Below are 23,920 nucleotides of genomic sequence, written 5' to 3'. Positions count from 1 at the left end.
AATTGTCGTGCTAGAAGCTTATCTGGCTTATCCCCCATTTCAAAACATCTCTGTCTCATTCTCAGAAATAGATTGTTTATTTGACCACCAAGGATACAGTTATGCTCATATTTTAGTTTCACTATCTTGTTGTAATCTTCAGATGATTTTGTCCTTTCTTCGTCTTTAGTTTTGCAAGCATTTTCTTTACCCATTCCTTCTCTTCTATGTCAGCTGTGTCAGCAGAGGAAGGGTTGTGAGGAAGGAAGGATGAACAGTGAGCTGAATTTCTTTCTGGCATTCAGAATGTTCTAAGGTTTAACGAAAAAGGAAATCTGCACATTGCAAAATTTATGTAGAGGTATGCAAACTCTCATTTTAAAAGATCTTTCAGGAGAAATTACCTATTAATAGGAAAAATACGTGTCCATTATATATTTATGCAATATATATTCAAGTTGAGTTGTTTCCTAAAATAATCTGTGTTCTTAAATTCAAGGTTGATCAATCAGAAGTATTTGCATATTGTAGGTGAGGTTATAAAGGTCGAGTTAAGGTGCGCGGTACCTGTGGGAGGCGCTCGATTCTCCATCAGTTCGGCGCTCGGTAGCGGGAGCAGTTTGGAGTGAGAGTGGTTTAGGTTTCACACTCATTCCAACTGGCCACGACGCTCATCTGTATCATCCTGAGTTCCTTATCAGTGTTTCAGGTGTGGAGTTCAAGAATGCATGCTTGCGGTAAGTTACTAATATTCTGGCGCTGCTTCCTCACGTGTTACCTGTGGCGTTTTGTTATTTCTCTCAGTTCGGCACGCGTTGGTATTTGACTTGATGGCAAGGAAAAGTGATGAATGGTAGCAAAAGTAAAGAAACGCTGAAACGTGAGAAATTTAATTGCATTTTAAAATCAGTATATGAACGCTTTATATTTTCTTGCCTCATTTAGGGATTTTAATCAGTTCACAGGAGTAATAGCCTGCTAGCCTTTAAACAACAAATTAATGGAGACGAAATAAACACACGATTGTGTGCTACATTTTAATAATCTACTATGTAAATATTCAGTTAGGCCTATTTGAAAACAAAAATAGACCACAAAGTTGCATTATCATAGGCATTTCAGCATCAGTGGTAAAAAAATAAATAAATATTAGGCTATGGGCTTCGTATACTGAATGTGAAAACCAGGGGATAATGATAATTGGTTATCTTACCAAGTTCAGAGCATTATGCTAAAGTGTTTTTATGTTTTATCACCATTATTATTATTTAATTCCGTGATAATTAGCTATTAGTTATGTATTGGGCATTTTGTGTATGCTAATGTGTAACTTGCGTGCTTGTATATTGCTGATGCGGAATTGTGCCTCTGTTTATGGACACCCTCAGCTTGTTGCTGAATCCTCTGTTTTAATGAAACTTAACTGTTGTGACTTTTGGGTTCATTTAAGTTACTGAACAGCCAGGACCATGAGACAGGTCCTCATCCGAGTATAAACAAGCCATTAAGTTAGGTGCTCCACTGAGAGGTGTTCCATTTTAAATGGCAGAATATCCCAATCTCAGAAGCGTTTAAAACATTCATTCAAAGGATTCTGTGGCCTTAGTCCTAAATTCTTAAGAGTTAGAATTGCGCAATGCAGATGACCATCAATCTTTTGAGCTCGTGTGCTCCATCTTGTGCCTTACCTGGTTCATCTGGGTTAATGTGTAGATAGTCATAAGATTTCCTGATGTATTCATCTGTGAATTCTCAGTCATTTTGGTTATCACAGAATTGTCGAGCTCATCCTGAAGCATCTGGGAATTCAGATGACCAAATTCTTTGTGCGTTAGAAAGTTGGAGATTAGGCAAAATCTGTGAATTGGCAGACACTAGAAGAAAGTTCTTTTTCATATTCTTTTTAATATGAATTATCCACGATAAGCCTTACTAATAAGTTTCTATCAAGACTCTGTTTTCTTTTCTTATCTGATCATCGCATGACATGTTAGATATCAAACTGTTGCATTGATTGTTGCTTGTGCTGTATGTGCTTTGTGGTTGGTCTGAATGGTATGCACCTCTTAATCAATGTTTAAAAGTAACTTTTATGTCTGCATTTCACAGCAAAAAGATTTTATGATTGTGTGAATTTTTATCACCGTTTTATTGTGTGATTTGTATGAGACAGGATGCAGATTACCTGTTGGGTGCTTGTGAAGCAGAAAACACTCATGATTGTGTGTCGTCTTGCGCAAGAATCTTCGTTTTGCTTATCACTCTTGTTTTATGGTTGCCACATTACAGGCCATTTTGCCCTGTATGACCCTCGACACCGCAGTAGTAAGAATTGCCTTATAGCAATTCTGCCACTGTATTCCGCTCTTGATAATCACAATTCGGCTGATAAACTGTTCATAGCTCTGTCTGTCAGCTGTTGAGTGCCATAAAATGTTACTCTTCTTCCAATTAAGAGTTAGTTGTATTACTTTTTGGAAATTAACTTGATTTGACACTTTTGGATAGTTTTTAGTGTATATATAAATGTGTATTTCCTCCCTAAAGAATTATGCTGTCATAGTTTCTTCTTGTGCAAGATAAAAAATAATGCACTTACTGCTCATGGTCATATGATATGAGTTAATTATAAAACTTTAACACTATCATGATGGCAGTTGTCTTTTATCTCTGTGTGGCCTCTATTGGAATGGACCCTGATTTATTTTCGGACCCATTTTGTCATTTTCTTGTCTCTGCTTTTGACTCCTGCTCCATTACGATTATGTAAACTCATAAGCTTGTGTCTAAGAGATTGGTCACGGCAAATTCATGTCAGATAAGGAATAGATAATCTGAGGTAATCAGATTTTCTTCTCGTATTTGAACCGGGAAAAGTAATTCTGCCCCAAGACGAGCACTGAAAGGAGAACGTTTGGGTAATCTTCAGAATCATGGGATGGAAATGTGATTTTAGGGCTGATGAGCTGCTGGAAAAGGATTAACAGGTTTTAATTGCTCAACCTTTGATCTGCCCACCTTTGCTCTCTTGCTCTCTTTTTCCACTTTCTGCTGAGAAATACACAGCTAAACACTATTGGCTGCTTAAGGTAGGTCTTTCAAAACATTTAAATTATATTTCATCATCTTTCCCAAATTATCTTTGCTTAAGTGAATAAGACACGGTTTCGATTTAACTGATTGAAATCTGTGCAGAAGTTTTATGCATTTGCTGGGCAATCGTATATGAGTGTTGACTGTGAATATTTGTATGAGATAAACAGCCTTGAGATAAATGATACCCGTTGTGTTAAGCTTATACATTACCACTATATGGACAAAAGTATTGACACACCCTTCTAATGAACAGGTTTGACTACTTTAGTGATTTCTATGAGAACAAATCTTAATATTAAAACACAATGATATTCTTGGGAATTGTGTGCTTCGAATTTTATAGGAACAATTTGAACAGGACCCTTTTCTGTTCTAACGTGACAAGTATAAGACACGGTTCAAAAAGACATGATTGATTCAGTCAGTGTGGAAGAACTCGACTGATCTGCAGAAAGCCAAGTCCTGATCCCAGCTGAACACCTCTGGTGTGACTTTATATGCAGACCTTGAGCCAAAAACTCATCACCAAACATCAATGACTTGTACATAAGGGTACTGTCATTTTAGACACTTTCAAAACCATTGCAACTGAGATGGAAATATAATTTTTTAAATGCATGAATTGTTTCCATCTTTGTTACCACAGTTTTGGAAGTACCTTTTTTCTGTTTTAAAGAAGGGAGTGTCCCAATACTTTTGTCCATATACTGTATGTACAAGTCGTTTTTGGCTCAAGGTCTGCATTTAAAGTCACACCAGAGATGTTCAGCTGGGATCAGGACTTGGCTTTCTGCAGACCAGTCAAGTTCTTCCACACTGACTGAATCAATTTTTTCTTTTTGAACCTTGTCTTATACTTGCCTTATATCTGTCATGTTAGAACAGTCCTGTTCAAATTGTTGCTATACAATTACAAGCACACAATTCCCTATAATATAATTATAGGCTTAAACATGAATATTTGTACTCATGTAAATTACTAAAGTAGTCAAACCTGTTTATTAGAATGGGGTGTCCCAAATACTTTTGTCTATATGGTGTACATTTTGATTGATTTTTATTGCTTGAAAGGTGCTTCATTGATCCCATGTTCGAAATTGGGGAGTTTGCAGAGTTAACATGTGGAGATTAGGCATTGAATTCAAGGGAGTGATTTATTTCTTTGCAACTAACTGAAGATTTTTACCTCCATGTCATTTTCCTATAAATCGCTTATTTCAGGAATGGAAAACTTATTTCGGACATTTGTTTGTTTTGCCTACTAAGCAGGAAGTGTTTTTTTTTTTTTTCTGCTGACACTGTTTCCTCTCTTTCCTCTGCCTTTCGTTCACTGACTCTATGGGCCAAGTTAAATTAGTCTCTAGAGTTTTACATTTCTTGACGTGTATGCAAGGGACGATTGATGTGAATTTGAAAGATTGAATTCTTTGTGCGTGTTGATGGATTGGCCTACATGGATTTTGGTGTTAAATCTGATAAACTTGATTAAGTGTCTACGTAAATGCTCGTTTCTGTGATTGCATATCATGAATAAAAGAGATACTAGTCACATTTGGCCCTACTCATCTATCAGCTTCTTTGCCTATTATATTCCTTTCTTCTTCTTTATCCAGGTGCAGTGCTGAGAATGTGTGCTTGCTGAATATCCCACCTGCGTGTCCACTTGTTTTTTTTGCCTCTCGGCTGGGTTTTGTCTCGTCTTTTACTGTCATTCTCCTGTAACAAAGCGCCCATCATGTCACAGCCACCTGAAGCAGAGCCTGTTACTGTAGTACCAGCAGAACCAGCAACAACTACTGAAATAACATCTGCTACAACACCTACCACACCCGTCACCAGAACTTCATTCTGGAGGGAACGGAGAAAAAGTAGAGTCTGGCCTTTCTTTTAATATATTTTAAATAGGGTTGATGTTATCTAATGCAAACATGAAAGTTTTTCTTTTCTTTTCTTTTCTTCTTTTGTTTCAGTCCCAGAGAGGACAGATGAGTTCCTGCTGGCCAGGTTTCAGGGTGATGGAGTGAGATATAAAGCCAAGCTCATTGGTGTGGATGATGTCCCAGAAGCCAGAGGGGATCAAATGTGTCAGGATTCAATGATGAAACTAAAGGTGCAGATCCAAGATGGTTGCCTTCATTTCTATGTTTTGTTTATTTTATTTATATACAGGTGCATCTAAAAAAATTTGAATATTGTGAAAAACTTTAGCTTTTTTAACATTTCAAAAAGTGAAACTTTCATATATTCTAAATTCATTACATGTAAAGAAAAACATTTCAAAAATTTTTCATTTTGATTAGAGTTTACAGCTCATGAGTCAAAAATACAGTATTTCAGAATATTAGAACATTTCCTAAGAGCAATAAAAAAAAAAAAAAAGGATTTGCAAAACAAAAGTTTGTTTTTTAAAGCATGTTCATATATGCACTGAATACTTGGTTGGGGCTCCTTTAGCACAAACTCCAGCATCAGTGAGGAGTGGCATGGAAGCGATCAGCCTGTGGCTCTGCTGAAGCACTATTGAGCCTTCAGCTCGTCTGGATTGTTGGATCGACTGTTTCTCATCTTTCTCTTGAAAATATCCCGTAGGTTCCATATGGGGTTCAGGTCAGGCATGTTGGCTGGCCAATCAAGCACAGTAATATCATGGTCTGGTTAGCTGCTTGAAAGTGGCTTTGGCACTGTGGGCTGGTGCTAAAGTTCTGCTGGAAAAGGAAATCAGCATCTCCATAAAGCTCGTCAAGGTCAAAGTAATTTTTATTTTTATAGCACCTTTAAACAACATTAAATGCTGACCAAGGTGCTTCACAGAAGCAAGTCACAGCTTATGTATTAACATAATATAATGATAAAAAAATACAAGGTATCAAAATTCAATGAACAACATAAAACCAAGTAAAGACAGGAATAAGAAATTTACTCACTAAGACCAACATATCCAACAACTATGAATAGGCCTGAGAAAAGAGAGATGTTTTCAATGATGATTTAAATCCAGATAAGGAAGATGATAACCTAACAGATTGCGGTAACGAATTCCACAGCTTAGGGGCTAAAACAAAAAAGGCTCTATCACCTTTAGATTTCAAGTGAGATAATGGGACAGTTAATAGATGTTCCGAGGAAGATCTAAGAGATCTCCGAGGTGAATATGGACAAATAAGGTCTGAGATGTAAACTGGAGCCAGACCATGCAAGGCTTTAAATACAAAAGTTAAAACCTTACTCTATTCTAAATTGTCAGCAGATGGAAGCATAAAGTGCTACAAAATCTGGTAGGCGGCTGCATTGACTTTGGACTTGATTAAACTCAATGGACCAACATTAGCAGACGTCACGGCACCCCAAATCATCACTGACTTCGGAAACTTCACACTGGACTTCAAGCAGCTTGGATTCTGTGTCTCTCCAGTCTTCCTCCAGGCTCCAGTCCTTGATTTCCAAATGAAATGCAAAATTTACTGAAACTTATCTGAAAAGAGGACTTTGGACCACTGAGCAATAGTCCAGTTCTTTTTCTCCTTAGCCCAGGTAAGATGCTTCTGACGTTGTTTGTTTCAGAAGTGGCTTGGTAGCCCTTTTCCTGAACACATCTGAGCGTGGTGACTCTTGATCTATCGCTCTAACTTCAACTTCAGTCCACTCCTTGTGAAGCTCTCAACTTTGCATTTAATATGCTTTGATACAGCACTCTGTGAACAGCCACCCCTTTCAGTAATGACCTTCTGTGACTTGCCCTCTTTGTAGAGGGTGTCAATGATCTTCTTTTGGACCATTGCAAAGTCAGCAGTTTTCCTCATTGTGGTTTCAGAGAACAAGAGATACCTGGAATTTATAATGTAGAGATGGTCATTTAATGAAATTCGAATGTAAATATTCTAATATTGAGATACTGGATTTTTTACTTTTCGTTGACTTATACAAAAACTTTTGAAATGTTTTACTTTGAATCTAGAATATATGAACGTTTCACTTTTTGAATTGTTACAAAAAAACAAAAACGTTCACGACATTCAATTTTTTTTAAATGTACATTTTATATATGATTTTAAAGTCCTTTGTCTAGATTTCTGTTAAACTGATGAGGGTGCAATGCAGGTTTTGAGTGACTTTAAATTAATGGTACAGTTATTATGTGGCAGCTGCTCAGTTCATGTTTGTATACAGGGCATGGCAATTGCTGCTCGTTCTCAAGGCAAGCACAAACAAAGAATATGGGTGAACATCTCTCTAACAGGAATCAAAATTGTTGATGAGAAAACTGGGGTGAGTAGTTGTGTATACTTCTGTAAGTTGATTTGTGAAACTGAGAACTGGTCACTTCATTTGTTATAAATTTATGTATGGACTTTTATAGTGTGTCATCTGTTTCTCTCTCTATCTCTAAGGTAATTGAGCATGAACATGTTGTGAATACGATCTCATTCATTGCTCGCGATGTCACTGATAACCGGGCTTTTGGATATGTTTGCGGAGCAGAGGGGCAGCACCAGTTTTTTGCTGTTAAGACGTCTCAGCAGGTCAGATTTTGTTCGTCAGATACAAAATTATATGATAGATATCAAATCTGGGCATATATGACGGATGTTCAAGTGCAGTTAAATGCCTATTAACGTATGCTGTGAGACTGACTATTTGACTGAACAAGAGAAGACTGTAAGATTGCCATTATATTTGGTGCCACTTGCAAAAACTGCACAAAATATTATTAGGAATTGGAAATGTGAATGGAGTGTGTAAGAAGGGCATGCGTTTACTCCTCTCTTCTACAGGCTGAGCCTCTGGTTATTGATTTGAAGGATCTGTTTCAGCTGATATTCAATATGAAGAAGAAAGAGCAGGAGGCTGCACAGAAGGTGATGTAAATATATTTTTATTACTTAATAACAAAATAAGTGCTGTTTCGAGAACTTGTTTTGCTTAAGCAGCTCCCATACTTTGAATCCCTCTCAAATCAATTATGCAGGAAATCATGTTTTTTCATAAACCTATTTAACCAAACAGTTTTTCCTGTTATGTTTGAATTTCGTTGACTGAAACCTTTAAAACTTTGCAGGGTGACGGAAATAGCACTGTGATTGAGGTATAAATATTTTGGGCAATATTTAATTCAGTTATTTTGATGTAATCCTTTATTCATTTGTCTTAATGATCTATCGTCAGAATGGTGGTGATGCTTTACTCACTTTGGATGGTAAAGAAAATGCTGTAAAAGTAAGTGCTTGCAACTTCATACAAATTTATATTATTGAACAGGTTAACATTAAGCCTCAGAAAATAACCCAGAGGGTGTTTTGTGTTTTATTCTCAGACTGTAGAGCAGATGAACCTGTTTGGTGATATGTCCACTCCACCTGACATTCACTCTCCGACGGTAATGATCCTACATTATACATTTTTGCAATGGATCTGCTGATTATCTGATGATTTCTTTTAAAAATATCTCTGGAATGAGTTAGAGTTTGCCTTTTATGCTTCTGGTTAGATTTCTTGTTTCTTCCCTAGACATTGCACAGACTTTTTTGAGCTCTTATCATACTAAATGCTTTGCCTGTATCTTCCATTAACACTTACCAACTTACCAAAGACATCCATCAGCACTCATTTCTCTTTTAAGGGTCTCAAGCATTTGGATTGGCTGCTTTTCATGACCAAAGCAAATACTCCATCCCTAAAAATGTTTTTTGGGAAAGTCCCATTGGCCAGTAGATGGCACCCAAACCCAAGAAAAGGGGAAGAGAACTCTTCAATTACATACCATTACTGCTGTTTGAGACCCTTCCTATGGAAATGTTTATTAATGCTGTTCGATTTTAAAATCGCAGAAATCATTTTGTAACTGTCTAACTATTTTCTTTCAGTATTTTTCACAGAATCTACCTCTCATCTTTTCTTTTTTTTCTTCTAAAACCAGCCTGACAGTGTTCTGCTCCTTGACTTTGCTTTTGTGATTGATGGCAATCAAGGAAATCCTTTAATCTCATACCCATCCCCTCTCTCCAATACACCAGATGACAAACCTGTTTCATCCATATCAGATCTTTTCCCAAATTATAGTACCGATCCCTTTAGTGATGATCCCTTTTCTCCCTTGAATGATCAGTCAGATTCCATGTTCTCTTCCAATGAGTCGGATCTTTCTAGTTTCCTTTTGAATGGGCCAGATTTGCAGCAAAGCCTGAGTGAAGATTCCTCTTCAAACAGTCAACAGTTTAATGGACTGTCCAGTGCTCAGTTTTCACATGAAAGCAAAGTAAACCAGCCTCCTTTAAGCGATCTGACTGATGACAGAAATTCCCCCTTTAGCCAGAATCCTTTTCTGAGAGCCTCAAACAATCCACCAATCTTATACAAATCAGGTCCTCCTGTTCTCCAAACTCCTATAAGTAATGGATGGAGTAAATCAGTGGAAGGGTTTCAAACCATCCTGCCCACTTCTGTTCAAAATGGAGGCTGGATGGTTCTTTGCCCCCCACCTCGAAGCTTGAAATCTGGATGCATGAGGAGGAGAGAGAAGGTGAACGCTTGACAGAAGAAACTTCTGAGTTCTCAGTCTGTATTACTGCTCATCCAAATGCTGAGAGAGACTATAAGGACTGTGCTGTTTGGCATTACAGCAGTATTTTTATTTTTAAAATGATTTAAAATACAGAATACTTCTTTCACTTTAATGTACAGATGTCCACACTCCTAAATGCAGTGAGGCTTGAGAAAGCATGTATAGATGATTTACTTGTTATAATTGGAAACAGTCCTTGTAGTTTGTCTTATAGAACACTGATAGTTGGGTTTATGATTTATGGGTGGTGTTTGGGTGTTTAAAGGTATTTTTTGGCACATTGGGAAAAAATGGATGGAAACTGACATATTATCTTGTGTTGTGGGACATGGTATTGTTGACCTTGTACTGGCAGTGTCTTATAAATGGATAATATACTTTTTGCTCTTTAAGGAAGCTACTAAGTGTTATGATAATGGACTGTGGTCCTTATTCACTACTTAACAATAGAAGCTTCATGCATCCATACTAAAAGGTTCCTTTCAAAGTTGTTTTAACATAATTCAATTATGGATGCAAACAACGATGTCATGGCAATCATTGAAAGCAATACTGTGACTTACTGCATGCTTGCTTAACGGCAATTTATGTTTCATGAGCTCTACTCGGAAATCCAGTTAACTGAAAATCATCAGATTGCCAGAATATTTAGTTTTTTTCATTGTGCTCAGTTTAAATGTGCAGGGTAAGTATAAGTTCAACCAACTGTATGTCAAGCTTAACATGTTTTTGTTCTCCCATCGCAAACATTTGGTGATTTAAAAATTGGGCTTTTTCTCAGTGATGGCATTATTACATTTTATACTCTGTATATCTTTCTTCTTGAAGTGTATGCTGGATCTCATTTGGCATTGTAATTCTGCTTGAGAGCAGAGTACTAAAATGATTTTAAACCAAATGTGTTCCCACAGTCACCTGGAAATGACCTGTTTGGAGCTGAACTTTTTGCTCCACCAGCCCAGAACGAGTCTCAGCCCTCAAATCAGACCTCATCCATTCCAGCAGATCTATTCAACGCCACACCTTCCTCTACAGTCAATGCCCTTGGTATAATGCTGTCTGTCTGTCTGTCAGTCTGTCGGTCTATCTATCTAAAACCTATAACTAAATGCATTTTCTTTTCCTGTATAAAGACCCATTTCTACTTTTTGAGAAAACTAGCAAGTTTTCTATTACAAAGACAAGATGTTTTTTAAAACGAAATAATCTGCTTTTATATTGCAAGTAAATTTCATGATTTCTAAAAGCAGAATGAAAACAATGTCAAATTGAGTAAATGTGGGGGAAAAAAAAAAAAAAAAAAAAAAATTAAACCGAGCACATGCAAAATTGTAAAATCACCTTTTTCCCCTTAATTTCCTCTCCTAGCGCCCCTTGGGTTGTTCGACAACCCAATTTTAATGGAACATTTTTGCATGTCGCTTCGAAGATTGTGAATATGCTTTCATTTTTTATGTTGTTTGTAATTAATGTAATTGTGTTCTGTAGGGTTATTGTCTCTGGGCCCTACTACTGTCACTCAAACTCCTGGGACAACTCCATCTCTATGGAGTCCGACTCCCACAATGTTTCCACCTCAGGGTGCTGTTCCTCAACCAAACCCTTTTCCTCAACCATCTGCCTTTGGAGGCCTGCCTGCATCTGTATGGGGGCAACAAGGGGTTACCCCTTTTGTTCCACCAGCTGTCACTCAAGCCTGGGGTCAACCAGGAACTGCTGCACCTGTTGGAGCCTGGCCCACCTCCGGTCCTGTGGCAGGCCCTTTCCAGCCAAACCAATTTGCTCCCATGATGCCTCCTAATGCAATGATGGGTTTTCAGCAGAGTGCAGTGGTTCCTCCTCGACCTCCACCCCGTCCTCCAGTGAAAGAAGATCCCCCAGTGGTCAAAAGTGCCTTTACAGCTTTGGACCCCCTAGGGGAGAAGGAGAAGAAGACCGGAAAAGATATGTTCAAAAATTTCCAGATGGCTAAGCCCCAGAAAGCAGAACAAGACACTGGTCTGAGCACCAATGGCTCATTTGACCAGTACTTTTCCAACAAAGTTGGCTTGGCTCAGGAGGTGGCAGATCATGATGACTTTGACATAAACCAAATCTCAGTTAACTCAAATGGTATTAATTTAATTAACAGCTGTAACTTAAGATTTAAGACAGAGCGCATAGCGATTTTGATAATTACAGTTCCTCATCTTGTCCAGGGACCTCCAAACGTGCTCCTCTGCAGTCCCCTCCTACTGTTGCAGTACCTCAGGGAGCAGGTTTGATCCCGGCCCCGGCCACTGCAACAGGGCTTTTGGATGCTGCCTTCACTCCAGCCCCTGCGCCCTCTAACCCAACTCCCATAGCAGGCTCAAACCTTTTTGATGACACTTTTGGAACGAACCCTTTTGGAGCACCACCCATGAATACAGTATGTACATTTTACATAGTTTTTATGTGTTTTTTGGGATTGCAAGTTTGTTGACTCCTTGAATTTTTCTGTATGAATGGCGTTGCCTGTTTTCTATCACAGAGCACTCCAGCCACTCAGACTGCTGCCCTTGCAGATGCTTTTGGAGACCCGTTTGGGGGAAATCCTTTTGCCTAAGAAACTTTTGCACTGTTGGTGAGAAACTATAAAGACGCTTATTTAAATGTTTCTTTAAATCTTTGGTTTATTTTATACATTGAAGTCTCTAAGAAATGTGATTTGCAGTATGTGTTAAAATAAATACATTGCTTGTTCATATGCTTATTTCAGTTTACTCCCACTGATCCAGTGCTGCTGAGCCAGAGGATCACACAAGTACTATAGAGTTGCGATCAGCGTTCTACTACATGGGAAAGAAATGTGCTCATAAAACCCCTTTTCTTGTATTCTGTGCTTCACTGTTCTCATTCCCGCTATATATCTGCTGTAGCCTCTTTCTGTGCCTTTCTAACTGATCACAGGTCAGCCCTTCTCCAGCCCATTCAAATTAACCCATTTCAATCCCTAGTCACTCATGAAATAAGATGCAGTTGAAATAGGGTTCTTCTACAGAGTCTAATAGAGAGGGAGAGGAAATAAAAGATAATCATGTTTGTGTACATGATTTTTCTGTATGTATCCCAAGCATTTATGATGACGTGAAAATGCTTAATCATAATGATTTGTCATTAAAGAAAGTGAATGAATATCTGACTTTGTGGGGGTTTTTTTGTCACTTTCTCAACTTGACATCAGGTAGTAAAATCAGAGCAATTATTAGTGTTATGCAATGCAACTTGGTATATCTGAATGTTGTTTACAAGACTGAGGAGTTCTCTAGAGCTAAGATAAAGGCTGAAAGTACATTCTGTTGTACAACAAAGTTGGTAACTATGGTGAAAGAAAGGGCACCAAAATGTGACCAGACTACAGAGGCCATTAAAGCAATGACAGTATTGCCAGTGTGGCCATTGTCATGCGCCAAGAATTTGCCATTACTCCTTCGGTTCTATTAATACAAACAGGATGGCATTATTCAGTGTACGTCAGATTGTGACACAGGGTGAAATATTTGCCAAGCCTCTTTTGTTGACATTTGGGACTGGATAACTGGATAATTTGGGATAAAGGTTTAATAGAGAAGAACCGTATAAAAGAGCTGAGTGGCAACTTTCTGTAGCATTTTGCAAGTTGGCAAATCAGATTTAGTGTTACTGCATCACCATCAGGTATTCAAAGCTCTAAAATTAAGTGTTTAGTTTTGAAATTGTTTAAAGATGCCTCGTCCTTTGTTCCACCGAAACGGTTGCTGGGACCCTCTTCAGGAGAAGACCTTGAGTTTCCTTGAACCAGATGAGGTTAGCTGGATAGATTCAGCAAGGAAAAGTTTGGGGACATCGACCTGGCCGGGATCTATACGTTTACCTCTCTTCGGCTCTCTGTGCAAGAAGAATCCACCTAAATCATGTACTGGATTAGAAGGTTGTGTTCCTGAATCTGTGTGTGAACAAATGAAAGGACAACAAAACTGGAATGTCCGTCTAGATGTCAGTCCGTTTTCTCCAGAGGAGATAAGCATCAAAACCAAGGATGGATATTTGGAGATAACTGGTATGATGACCTTTATATGTCTGGCTTTATTCCACCTGAAAAATGAGTAAAGCACCATGTATGCATGTAAAAATAACCAGCCTGTGCAATGACATTACATGATGCCACATTTCCTAAATAATACTTCAGTGCTATGTTCTTCTATGTCGGTTTTGTTTCATAGGTAATAATGAGGAAAGGCAGGAGAATCACAGATGGATCTCAAGAAGCTTCACAAGAAAATACAAGTAAGGGAGCTTTTTTAAGTTCTCATAGTAATTTCTGTTGCATTTAAAAATAATAACAATAACAGTTGTTATTTCTCAAACTGAACCAAACAAAAAAATTATGCAGTTTTTATAGTATTGATTGATTTTTTTTTTTTTTTTTTTTTTTAATTATTACAGCTGTACAAGACTATACATTGTTACTCCATGATTACTCACGGCTGTTTTCATTTTTCTTGTCATTCATTAGGCTTCCGGCTGACATAGACCTAAAACAGATCAGCTCCATGCTGTCTCCAGATGGTATTCTCTCAGTTGAGGCCCCATCACCAGGCTCTAATATCAGTCTTCCCGGAGCGATTGTCATCCCTATTCACATGATGGACAAACAGTTACCTGCAAAATCAGATGAGCAATGCCTAACTAGTAACTTATAGACCTAGTTACTGGTTAAGCAGATCCAATCAGATGAGCAATGCCTAACTAGTAACTTATAGACCTAGTTACTGGTTAAGCAGAGCCTATCTTATTTAATATGTATATGTGAATATATGTGTTAAAGTAATGAATGTGCTTTCCTAACCTTTTATTTTTAATGGCTACCATTAGAAGCATTTGTAAATATTGGCTTTGCAAGGGAATATTTGTCATATTATGCACCATTACCAAAAGACTACAGTGACAGTAATGCGCTTAATAGACCAGTCCTGCTGTTACTTTGGTTTAAAATGATTTATCCTATACATAGTTTGTGCTGTATAAGAATACTTCTAACATGATCATTCCCATGTAACCAGTTAGTACTGTTTAATTTAGGAGAGATTAGATATTCCAGCTCACTCTTTTTCACTTTTTCAGGCTACAATAATAATAATAAAAAAAAGAAACGAAGAAGAGGTGAGGCTTCATACTGGGGCTTGTGTTGTATAATTCCCTTTTGATTTTGAAAGACTATTTTAATAAATCTGTTTTGAGAATAGTGCCTTGCGTTACTGAATATAAACAGACAGAGTAAGATTGTTAACAAGTAAATTACAATATAACAATACAATCATGCAGATACATTTAGAACATACTGAAATTGATATTTAGGTAAGCAAATAGGCCTACCTAAAGCTGATCATGCAGCTGAGTAGAGCTTCAGGTCACATCCTCTAGATGGTGCTGCCTGCTTTTTAAAGCTGTAGAGCTGACACCAGATTCTCTGTGCTTTTAACTTCATACTACCATACAGCTTGCGTTGTCTGTCATGACACAAGTCAGTTATGAAACCCAAAGCCTTCCTTATTTGGTTTCCTTCTTGGTGTGAACGGAAGTATGAAGGCAGGTTTCTCCTTACCGTTGTACCTCGACTATTTTTGTATGTGTTCCACAGCTTTCATCACATTAGTCAGGAGCGGTTTTAAAATGACGTGTCTCTGGCATCCTATACTATGCACTGAAAAAAAGATACATGTTTTGCCAAATGCTTAATATTTCCCCTTATATTACCTTTGTATGATTCCGTTATATCTCTAATATAAGTTGGCCAGAGGATGTATCCTGAAATACCAAAAGAATGCCGTTTTAGCATCCATAACATGAAAAAATGATTCCGTAAATAAGATGTGTGTTGCTGACTGATATTCAAGCCCCCATGCGATAGATCTCCTGAAGAGCTCATTTGGTTATAAGTTTGGTTTTAACTTTAGAATATGTTTTTTTTATATATATATCATTTGAAAGGCATCCAAATTTTTTACTAAATATTGCAGTGTTCGTTAAGTTATATTAGATTCTGACCTGGATATAATGTGCAAGTGTGCAAATAATACACGCGCACACACAAAAGTAAAATAATAATAATTATATATATATATATGTTACAATCAAGTAGTGTAAACAGGTAATACAAACTGACAGTAAGATTTTCTTTACTTTATCAATGAGTCAGTTAAGCCTAATGAATGCATCCTTGGCTTTACTTTACAGAGGCTAAACCTATTAAAATAGTTAGATGACTGGTGTTAGTAAATGCCAGATTAAATTAAGGGCTGGAACCGGGCCTGTAAATATACACCATATAACACAGTGGCATGCAGAACCGCCACTTGAGACATCATTTAACTTACTGAGTGCACACATGGTATACATGCCAAAAATATGGCCCAGGGAGTCTCCAATTACATGACAAGTCTAAAGCTATTCAGGAGGAAGGAGGGTGTAGAAATAGTGAGAATGCCAGGGAGCGCTGCAGTGGCCACTCTCCACCGTCTGTGGTTTGAACAAGTGTATTGAGTGATTGAAGATTTATAGCACAATAAAAGTGTAGTTTGTCAACATGTTTACATTTCAGTGTTACATGCACAGCATAAATGTGTGAACATATCTGTTATTTACATATAGAGATTTCTGGTTGGTGATTTTTTTTTTTCTTTTAGTTATTCAAAACTAAAAAAGGGGGGGGGGGGGGGGGGGTTCACTTAGTTCACATCTTAAGTATGTTAAGAAGTTCAAAAAAATCTGATTTGAAAGTGATCACACTTGTTTTTGCCAAAGATTGTTTTTGCCAGTTTTATTACCATTATATGAAGTAAGACATTAATTGTAATAATTAAATGTTTTTTTTCAGGATTACCTCCATTGCTCGTAAATAATTCAGTTTCCTTTACAGCATGTGCAAAGTAAAGTTTCATTTTGGTTGCCTAACTTAGCTTGTGTCTCTTTTACTCACTTCCGACAGCCCTAACCTACTAAAAGCTATGCATGCTGAGAATGTGCAGGGCTCAGGGCTACACTCATTTGCCCTGCTATAAAAAATCAGGCAAATGTTATGCTAGTGTTGATGTCAGTTTCTGCATGAATGAGGGCATAAAAAAGTGTCACACATACAGTTAGGTCCATATATATTTTGGACACTGACACAATTTTCATAATTTCGGTTCTGTATGCCACCAGAACAGAATTAAAAATAAAACAATCAAGATGAAATTGAAGTGCAGACTTTAAGCTTTAATTCAAATATAACATAAAATGCTTAGGAATTACAACTATTTTTTAACAGTCTCCCCCATTTTCAAGGGCTCAAATGTAATTGGACAAATAAATATAATAATAAATAAAATGTTCATTTTAAATATTTTGTTGAGAATCCTTTGCAGATAATGATTGCCTTAAGTCTGGAACTTATTGACATCACCACAGACTCGGTTTCCTCCTTAGTGATGCTTTGCCAGGCCTTTACTGCAGCTGACTTCAGTTGTTGTTTGCCTTTAGTTCTGTTCAGCGAGTGAAATGCATGCTCAATTGGGCTGAAATTAGGAGATTGGCTTGGGTATTGCAGAATATTCCACTTTTTTACCTTCAAAAACTCCTGGGTTGCTTTTGCTGTATGTTTTAGGTCATCGTCCATTTGTACTATGAAGTGCCGTCCAATCAAATTTGCACCATTTGGCTGAATCTGGACAAGCAATATATCCCTATACACTTCAGAATTCTTCCAGCTGCTTCTGTCCTCTGTCACGGCATCAATAAACGCCAGTAACCCAGTGACACTGGAAGCCATACAAGCTCATTCCATCACACTGCTCCACCATGTTTACAGATGATGTTGTATGCTTTGGATCATAAGCTGTTCCAAGCCTTCTCCATACTTTTTTCTTCCCGTCATTCTGGTACAGGTTGATCTTAATTTCAGCCATACAAAGAATGCTTTTGCAGAAGTGGTCTGGCTTTTTTACGTTTTTTTCTAATCTAATCTTTCTTCTTCTAATCTTTCTAGTCTAATCAGGCCTTGTTTGCACCTTGTGGTGAACCCTCAGTATTTGCTCTTGTGAAGTCCTCTCTTGATTTACACATATTTTAAGCAAAACATTTCACAAACGTTTGTGAAAATGGGTTACATTGAATAGGCATTAGATATGCTGTTAAAAATTGTACATTATGGTTGTCAACTGTTAGTGGAACGTAGTTAATGTGATGATTACAGGTGTGGTTATAACCTTGAAACTGATAGGTTACAAGTCATTGTCAACTACATAACACAGTCAACATCTTCAGGTCTCTTTGTTGTTAAATACAGGTCTGGTTTCACAGACAGGGTTTAGACTAAGCCAGGATTAGGTCATAAATGTCCTTATTGAACTAAGTAATTTATATAAACGTGCCTTACAAAAAACATGTCTGGTGTGCATTCTGAGAAGAAACAAATGCATTGATATATTTTAAAATCAGTCAACGCAAGGTTCTTTCAGTTGAAACAGCTCAGACTTATATTTTAGTCTAGGACTAAGCTTAAGCCTTGTCTGTGAAACCGGGGGAGAGTGTACTTAAAAATATCACAAAGAATTAATATTGAGACTTGTTCTGAACATGAAATTTCTAAACAACACTCAGACTAAATAACATTTACTTTTACTTTGAGGTTTTCTTATTAAAAATACTTATCTTGAAGTCAGAAAAAAATCCATTATCCAGTAGCGATGCTTCTGCATAGTGATGAAAAAGCCAAGCTGTTCTACATATCTCCTTGACATTTACATGAAATAAGAACTAATCCATGTGCGTCCATGTGCGACTAAGCCAGTCTTGGTTCATGCTGACTGGTGTATCATAATACATCTGTTGACATTGCCTGCTGCTTTTGAGGCAGTGTTGAATGTCATCAACATTAATTATTTACATCAATTAAATTGATTTATTAAACAAAAGTATCATATGTATCTAAACTTTACATTCATCTAAACTTCACAAACAAAACAGTGATACAAGTACAAAATTTATGTTATGGAAGAAAAATAACATATGCAGTACAGTAAGTCATTTCCATCTTCAGAATGATTGTCAGTGCCAAGTGTTTCAGCTGATCAATTCCTTGACTCCCATGTGTGCCATATTAGACATTAGTTAGCCATATTTAGTTTCTGCTTGGCAAGCAGAGCAAATCCAATATAAGGCGGTATGGACAAGCCCTGAAGACTGTTCAGGAGTCAACTGTGTTCGTGATTGTGGTGAGAGCATTACTGACAGCTCTACTGTTTGTCATTGGTTGTAACAAATAGCCTACACTTACAATAGATGATGATTAAATAAAAATGGAGAAATGGGTGACTATTAAATATTCTGGATATTTGCATTCACATTTTTTCAGTATTACTAAATGTAGAGATATTAAAAGTGATTTCATATAAATGTATGGTAAAAAATATTTTGCTTATTAAATTAGAAGAAAACAGAAAGTTCAAGTTTATTTGTGTAGCGCTTTTTACGATACAAATTGTTGACAAGCAGCTCTACAGGAAATTAAGTTTCCCCAATATATTTATATATATTGCAGAACCTTAATATATTTGACTTATGGCAAAATTTGGTAATTCTGTATGTTGTCTGAGCGTTGGCATCCTCTGAGGTCCTCTGAGGGGTTGGCATCATCTTTTCTCAGGTGTTCGGTCATCTCAGATCATTTAAGGGTTGGATCCAGACTGAAGCTTCTGTAATTCCTAGTTACCATGGGATGTTAATCCCGTGGCAGAAACAGAGAAACAAATAGAGACATAATTAGCATAGCTGCTGTTCCATCTAAGCAAAAATGATTTGTTCAACCCAAGCTAAAGAATAATAATAATAATGTACATTTGATCAGCTATAACTACAGCACAAGATTATAAGATGCATTATGTGAATGCTTGGCTAAAGAGATGTGTGACGAGTTAGGTACGCAGGAGCTAAACCATTTAGGGCCTTATAGGCAAGTAATAATATTTTGTAAATGACACAGAACTGAATAGGTAGCCAGTGCAGAGACTGTAAAATTGGGGTAATATGATCATATTTTCTTGACCTGGTAAGAACTCTAGCCGCTGCATTTTGGACTATCTGTAGCTTGTTTATTGAAGATGCAGGACAACCAGCTAGCAGTGCATTACAATAGTCCGGTCTAGAGGTCATGAATGCATGAACTAGCTTTTCTGCATCAGAAACAGGTAGCATGTTTCGAAGCTTGGCAATGTTTCTAAGATGGAAGAATGCTGTTTTTGTAACATGGGAAATATTATTTTCAAAGGACAAGTTGCTGTCTAATATAACACCCAGATTTTTTACTTTAGAGGAAGTAACAGTACATCCGTCTAGTTGCAAATTGTAATCCAAGAGATTTTGTGTACTTTTTTTTGGTCCAATAAGTAATATCTCTGTCTGAATTTAATAGGAGGAAATTATTGGTCATCCAATCTTTTACATTTTTTACACAATCTATTAGCTTAGTTTAGAAGTTTCATCTGGTCTTGTTGAGATATACAGTTGAGCATCATCAGCATAAAAATGAAAACGAATCCCTTATTTTCTAATAATATTACCAAGAGGCAACATGTATATTGAAAATAGAAGAGGACCTAGGACAGATCCTTGTGGTACTCCATACTTTACTATTAAATGTATTAAAGGAGTAATGGAATGTAATTAATAAAAAAAATAATTTCACCAAATAAAAAAGGAGGTTGTTGCAATTTTTACAGATGTTACTGATTTTGATAATGAACATAAATTTACATCTGCATCCTAACTCAAACTACTACGGTCAACTCAATGTCAAATGTGCATTTCTAAAAATAACATTATTATTGCAAATATATATATATATATATATATATATATATATATATATATATATATATATATACACTCACCTAAAGGATTATTAGGAACACCATACTAATACTGTGTTTGACCCCCTTTCGCCTTCAGAACTGCCTTAATTCTACGTGGCATTGATTCAACAAGGTGCTGAAAGCATTCTTTAGAAATGTTGGCCCATATTGATAGGATAGCATCTTGCAGTTGATGGAGATTTGTGGGATGCACATCCAGGGCACGAAGCTCCCATTCCACCACATCCCAAAGATGCTCTATTGGGTTGAGATCTGGTGACTGTGGGGGCCATTTTAGTACAGTGAACTCATTGTCATGTTCAAGAAACCAATTTGAAATGATTCGAGCTTTGTGACATGGTGCATTATCCTGCTGGAAGTAGCCATCAGAGGATGGGTACATGGTGGTCATAAAGGGATGGACATGGTCAGAAACAATGCTCAGGTAGGCCATGGCATTTAAACGATGCCCAATTGGCACTAAGGGGCCTAAAGTGTGCCAAGAAAACATCCCCCACACCATTACACCACCACCACTAGCCTGCACAGTGGTAACAAGGCATACGCCAAATTCTGACTCTACCATCTGAATGTCTCAACAGAAATCGAGACTCATCAGACCAGGCAACATTTTTCCAGTCTCCAACCGTCCAATTTTGGTGAGCTCGTGCAAATTGTAGCCTCTTTTTCCTATTTGTAGTGGAGATGAGTGGTACCCGGTGGGGTCTTCTGCTGTTGTAGCCCAAGTTTGTGCGTGTTGTGGCTTCACAAATGCTTTGCTGCATACCTCGGTTGTAACGAGTGGTTATTTCAGTCAAAGTTGCTCTTCTATCAGCTTGAATCAGTCGGCCCATTCTCCTCTGACCTCTAGCATCAACAAGGCATTTTCGCCCACAGGACTGCCGCATACTGGATGTTTTTCCTTTTTCACACTATTCTTTGTAAACCCTAGAAATGGTTGTGCGTGAAAATCCCAGTAACTGAGCAGATTGTGAAATACTCAGACCGGCCCGTCTGGCACCAACAACCATGCCACGCTCAAAATTGCTTAAATCACCTTTCTTTCCCATTCTGACATTCAGTTTGGAGTTTAGGAGATTGTCTTGACCAGGACCACACCCCTAAATGCATTGAAGTAACTGCCGTGTGATTGCTTGATTAGATAATTGCATTAATAAGAAATTGAACAGGTGTTCCTAATAATCCTTTAGGTGAGTGTATATATATATATATATATATATATATATATATATATATATATATATATATATATAAATAAATGTTGGGAACCACTGGTTTATTCAATACAAACAGATGTTTACTATTCTACATCTTAAAATTCCAAGTGTCAGAACGCTAACATTATTAAAACGTTTACCACGTTACGGCAGGCTATTTGGGATAGTGATTGTGCCTTTAATCTTTGAAACAACAGGAAGAAACAAAACAATTTATATTTTAAGTGGTGCTGGTGCACCACTTAAATAGTTATTTAATGCCTAATATTTTAATACTTACAATGAATAGAGACGTGGTCTGCAGCCTGCGAAATCGTGCTTCTCCTGTTTGAGCTGTCAAATTTTCAGCACTTTAATCCAATGGAGTTGCGCAATGTGAAATTTACTCCACTTTAATCCAATGGTGTTGAGCATAGATAAATTGACAGCACTCTAATCTAATGGCGTCGGAAATATTCGCAAAATTATTGCCAGTGAACCAGACAGGTTCAAGACTACTTCAAGCAGTGCAACGCTGCCAATTAGCGTATGACATCAGCATCAGCGCATGCAATTTTAAATGCACTCACACCGCAGATGTTAGATCAGTCTGCACTATTGGGGGGGGGCATATTTTTTGGGGGGGGTGGTGCCATCCCGTGAACCCATAACCCCACCTCCACCCCCCCATAGACACGCCCCTGCTTGTGGTTTTTATTCCTTTTTTTACTTGGATAGTCATGCTTGATATGTCCCTCTTTCCCACACTTGTAACATCTCCACGAGCTGGATCTGTTAGGTCTCACTGCCTTGGAGTTGGACTGCATATCACAGTGAACCTGCGTTGATATCGCTAAAGCACCACCGGACGCAGCACCACTGGACATAGTAGCTGCCATACCATCAGTAGACACTCGCTTTTGTTCTTCATTTATTAATGCTTGCTGAACTTTCTGCTTAGGATTTCTAAGTTGCCTAAAATAACCAGGTGTTGGTTGTTTGCGTTGCACCAATTGATCCGCGCAGCGTAAACAACCAACACCTGGTTATTTTAGGCAAATCCTGTGCAGAACCTGCCTCGGGGAAGTGACACATCTGATAACCTTATTTTAGCGTGTCCCATGCTTCTTCAGGGGTCTTACAGCTTGTTATCAGATACAATTGGGGTGTAGTTACATTCAGCACCAACGCAGAAAAGGCTTTTTTCTTTCCGTTTTTTGAATTTTGCTTTTGCTCCCTCTGGCACATTATCAGTCTTCACCACCTTGCCCCATAGTCCTTTTGCTTTCATCAAATGTTCCATTTGAAATTTCCACATTGCCCAGTTCTCTGGCCCGCTCAGCTTTTCAACAAACAATCTATCCTCCATTGTGAGTTCCACAACACTGTCTATATCACACACAAAATCCTGTGTAAAAAGCATCTGTTTAGTGTAGATCTGGGCCCATAACCTGTTAAATTTTCATGTGTTTTAATTAAACACAACAGAAAGAGAAAGTATGAAGCACTCCAAACTTCCCTAAGCACTTCCCTCAGGGGAATCCATTTCTCCATTTTGAAGTGCCATTTTGCAAGGCTGAACTTATTTTAATTCACTGCTACAAATCATCAGCTCTCATTGAAAATGAACAATGTCAGTTTGCTTGGATACTATTAGAGATGTTGGCTATCATGAAAATTAGCCTATAAACTTAGTGTTTCACAGCTGGAAATGTTAAATCAGCCAGGTTTAAGCACTTGTTTTTATCTTCCTTTACTGCATGCTTCTGACCTCCACTCGATCACAAAATTGGCACACTCACATAATTTAACACAGTAATTTCTGTTTAGTCTATGTTCGCACTGTGGTTGTTTGGAACTAACAACCACATTTACTTAAAAGTGTAAGTAGTGAAATGTCTTGTTCACACAGCAGGTACTGCCGGTATAATTTTGGTGAATGCAGTTTTCACTCCTGTAAATAACCTTTTTAGGAACGAAGGTTATTTAAGGTTATTTAATTAACCGACATATGTTGAAACTACTAATGGGCAGTTTTCCAGCTCAAAGAGTCCACTGTTGTGGCCTCCAAGGTATTTATTAATCCACTCCATTTCGTTTGCTGTCATGGCAAAATTTCCACTCAAACGTGGGAAACCCTGCTGATTTTGTAATTTTGTCCACTTAAAAAAAGAGAAGGG

The 23,920-nt window shown here is 37.6% G+C and overlaps 3 protein-coding genes across 5 annotated transcripts; all 3 read left to right on the top strand.

Annotated features, from left to right (window-relative positions):
• The first annotated feature begins 232 nt into the window (after nucleotides 1–232).
• On the top strand, nucleotides 233–12,796 carry LOC306871749 (disabled homolog 2-like). 3 transcript variants are annotated; one of them, XM_079419883.1, is made up of 15 exons: nucleotides 233–340; nucleotides 511–716; nucleotides 4,689–4,943; nucleotides 5,046–5,185; nucleotides 7,243–7,341; nucleotides 7,464–7,595; nucleotides 7,848–7,931; nucleotides 8,132–8,158; nucleotides 8,239–8,289; nucleotides 8,387–8,449; nucleotides 10,546–10,681; nucleotides 11,123–11,746; nucleotides 11,833–12,044; nucleotides 12,147–12,239; nucleotides 12,375–12,796. In XM_079419883.1, the coding sequence occupies exons 3-14, from the start codon at nucleotides 4,811–4,813 to the stop codon at nucleotides 12,219–12,221; spliced, it is 1,776 nt and encodes a 591-aa protein (XP_079276009.1). In that variant the 5' UTR covers nucleotides 233–340; nucleotides 511–716; nucleotides 4,689–4,810; the 3' UTR covers nucleotides 12,222–12,239; nucleotides 12,375–12,796. The 3 variants fall into 3 exon arrangements, with proteins under 3 accessions (XP_079276009.1, XP_079276008.1, XP_079276007.1); XM_079419881.1 differs by having other exon boundaries at nucleotides 279–340; nucleotides 479–716; XM_079419882.1 differs by having other exon boundaries at nucleotides 236–716.
• Nucleotides 8,785–9,604, top strand: LOC306871603 (uncharacterized protein; the record flags this gene model as incomplete). The annotated part of the gene is made up of 2 exons (XM_079419669.1): nucleotides 8,785–8,880; nucleotides 8,990–9,604. 2 exons carry the CDS (start codon nucleotides 8,785–8,787, stop codon nucleotides 9,602–9,604), a joined length of 711 nt encoding a protein of 236 aa, XP_079275795.1.
• Nucleotides 12,797–13,360: 564 nt separating the features above from the next.
• On the top strand, nucleotides 13,361–14,337 carry LOC306870778 (alpha-crystallin A chain-like; the record flags this gene model as incomplete). The annotated part of the gene is made up of 3 exons (XM_079418194.1): nucleotides 13,361–13,694; nucleotides 13,858–13,921; nucleotides 14,151–14,337. 3 exons carry the CDS (start codon nucleotides 13,361–13,363, stop codon nucleotides 14,335–14,337), a joined length of 585 nt encoding a protein of 194 aa, XP_079274320.1.
• Between the last annotated feature and the right edge of the window lie 9,583 nt (nucleotides 14,338–23,920).

Source organism: Barbus barbus (assembly GCF_936440315.1).
Source record: "Barbus barbus genome assembly, chromosome: 6".
Taxonomy (NCBI): Eukaryota; Metazoa; Chordata; class Actinopteri; order Cypriniformes; family Cyprinidae; genus Barbus; species Barbus barbus.
The sequence above is the reverse complement of the archived record's forward strand: the minus strand, read 5'-3'. Positions and strand labels throughout refer to the sequence as shown.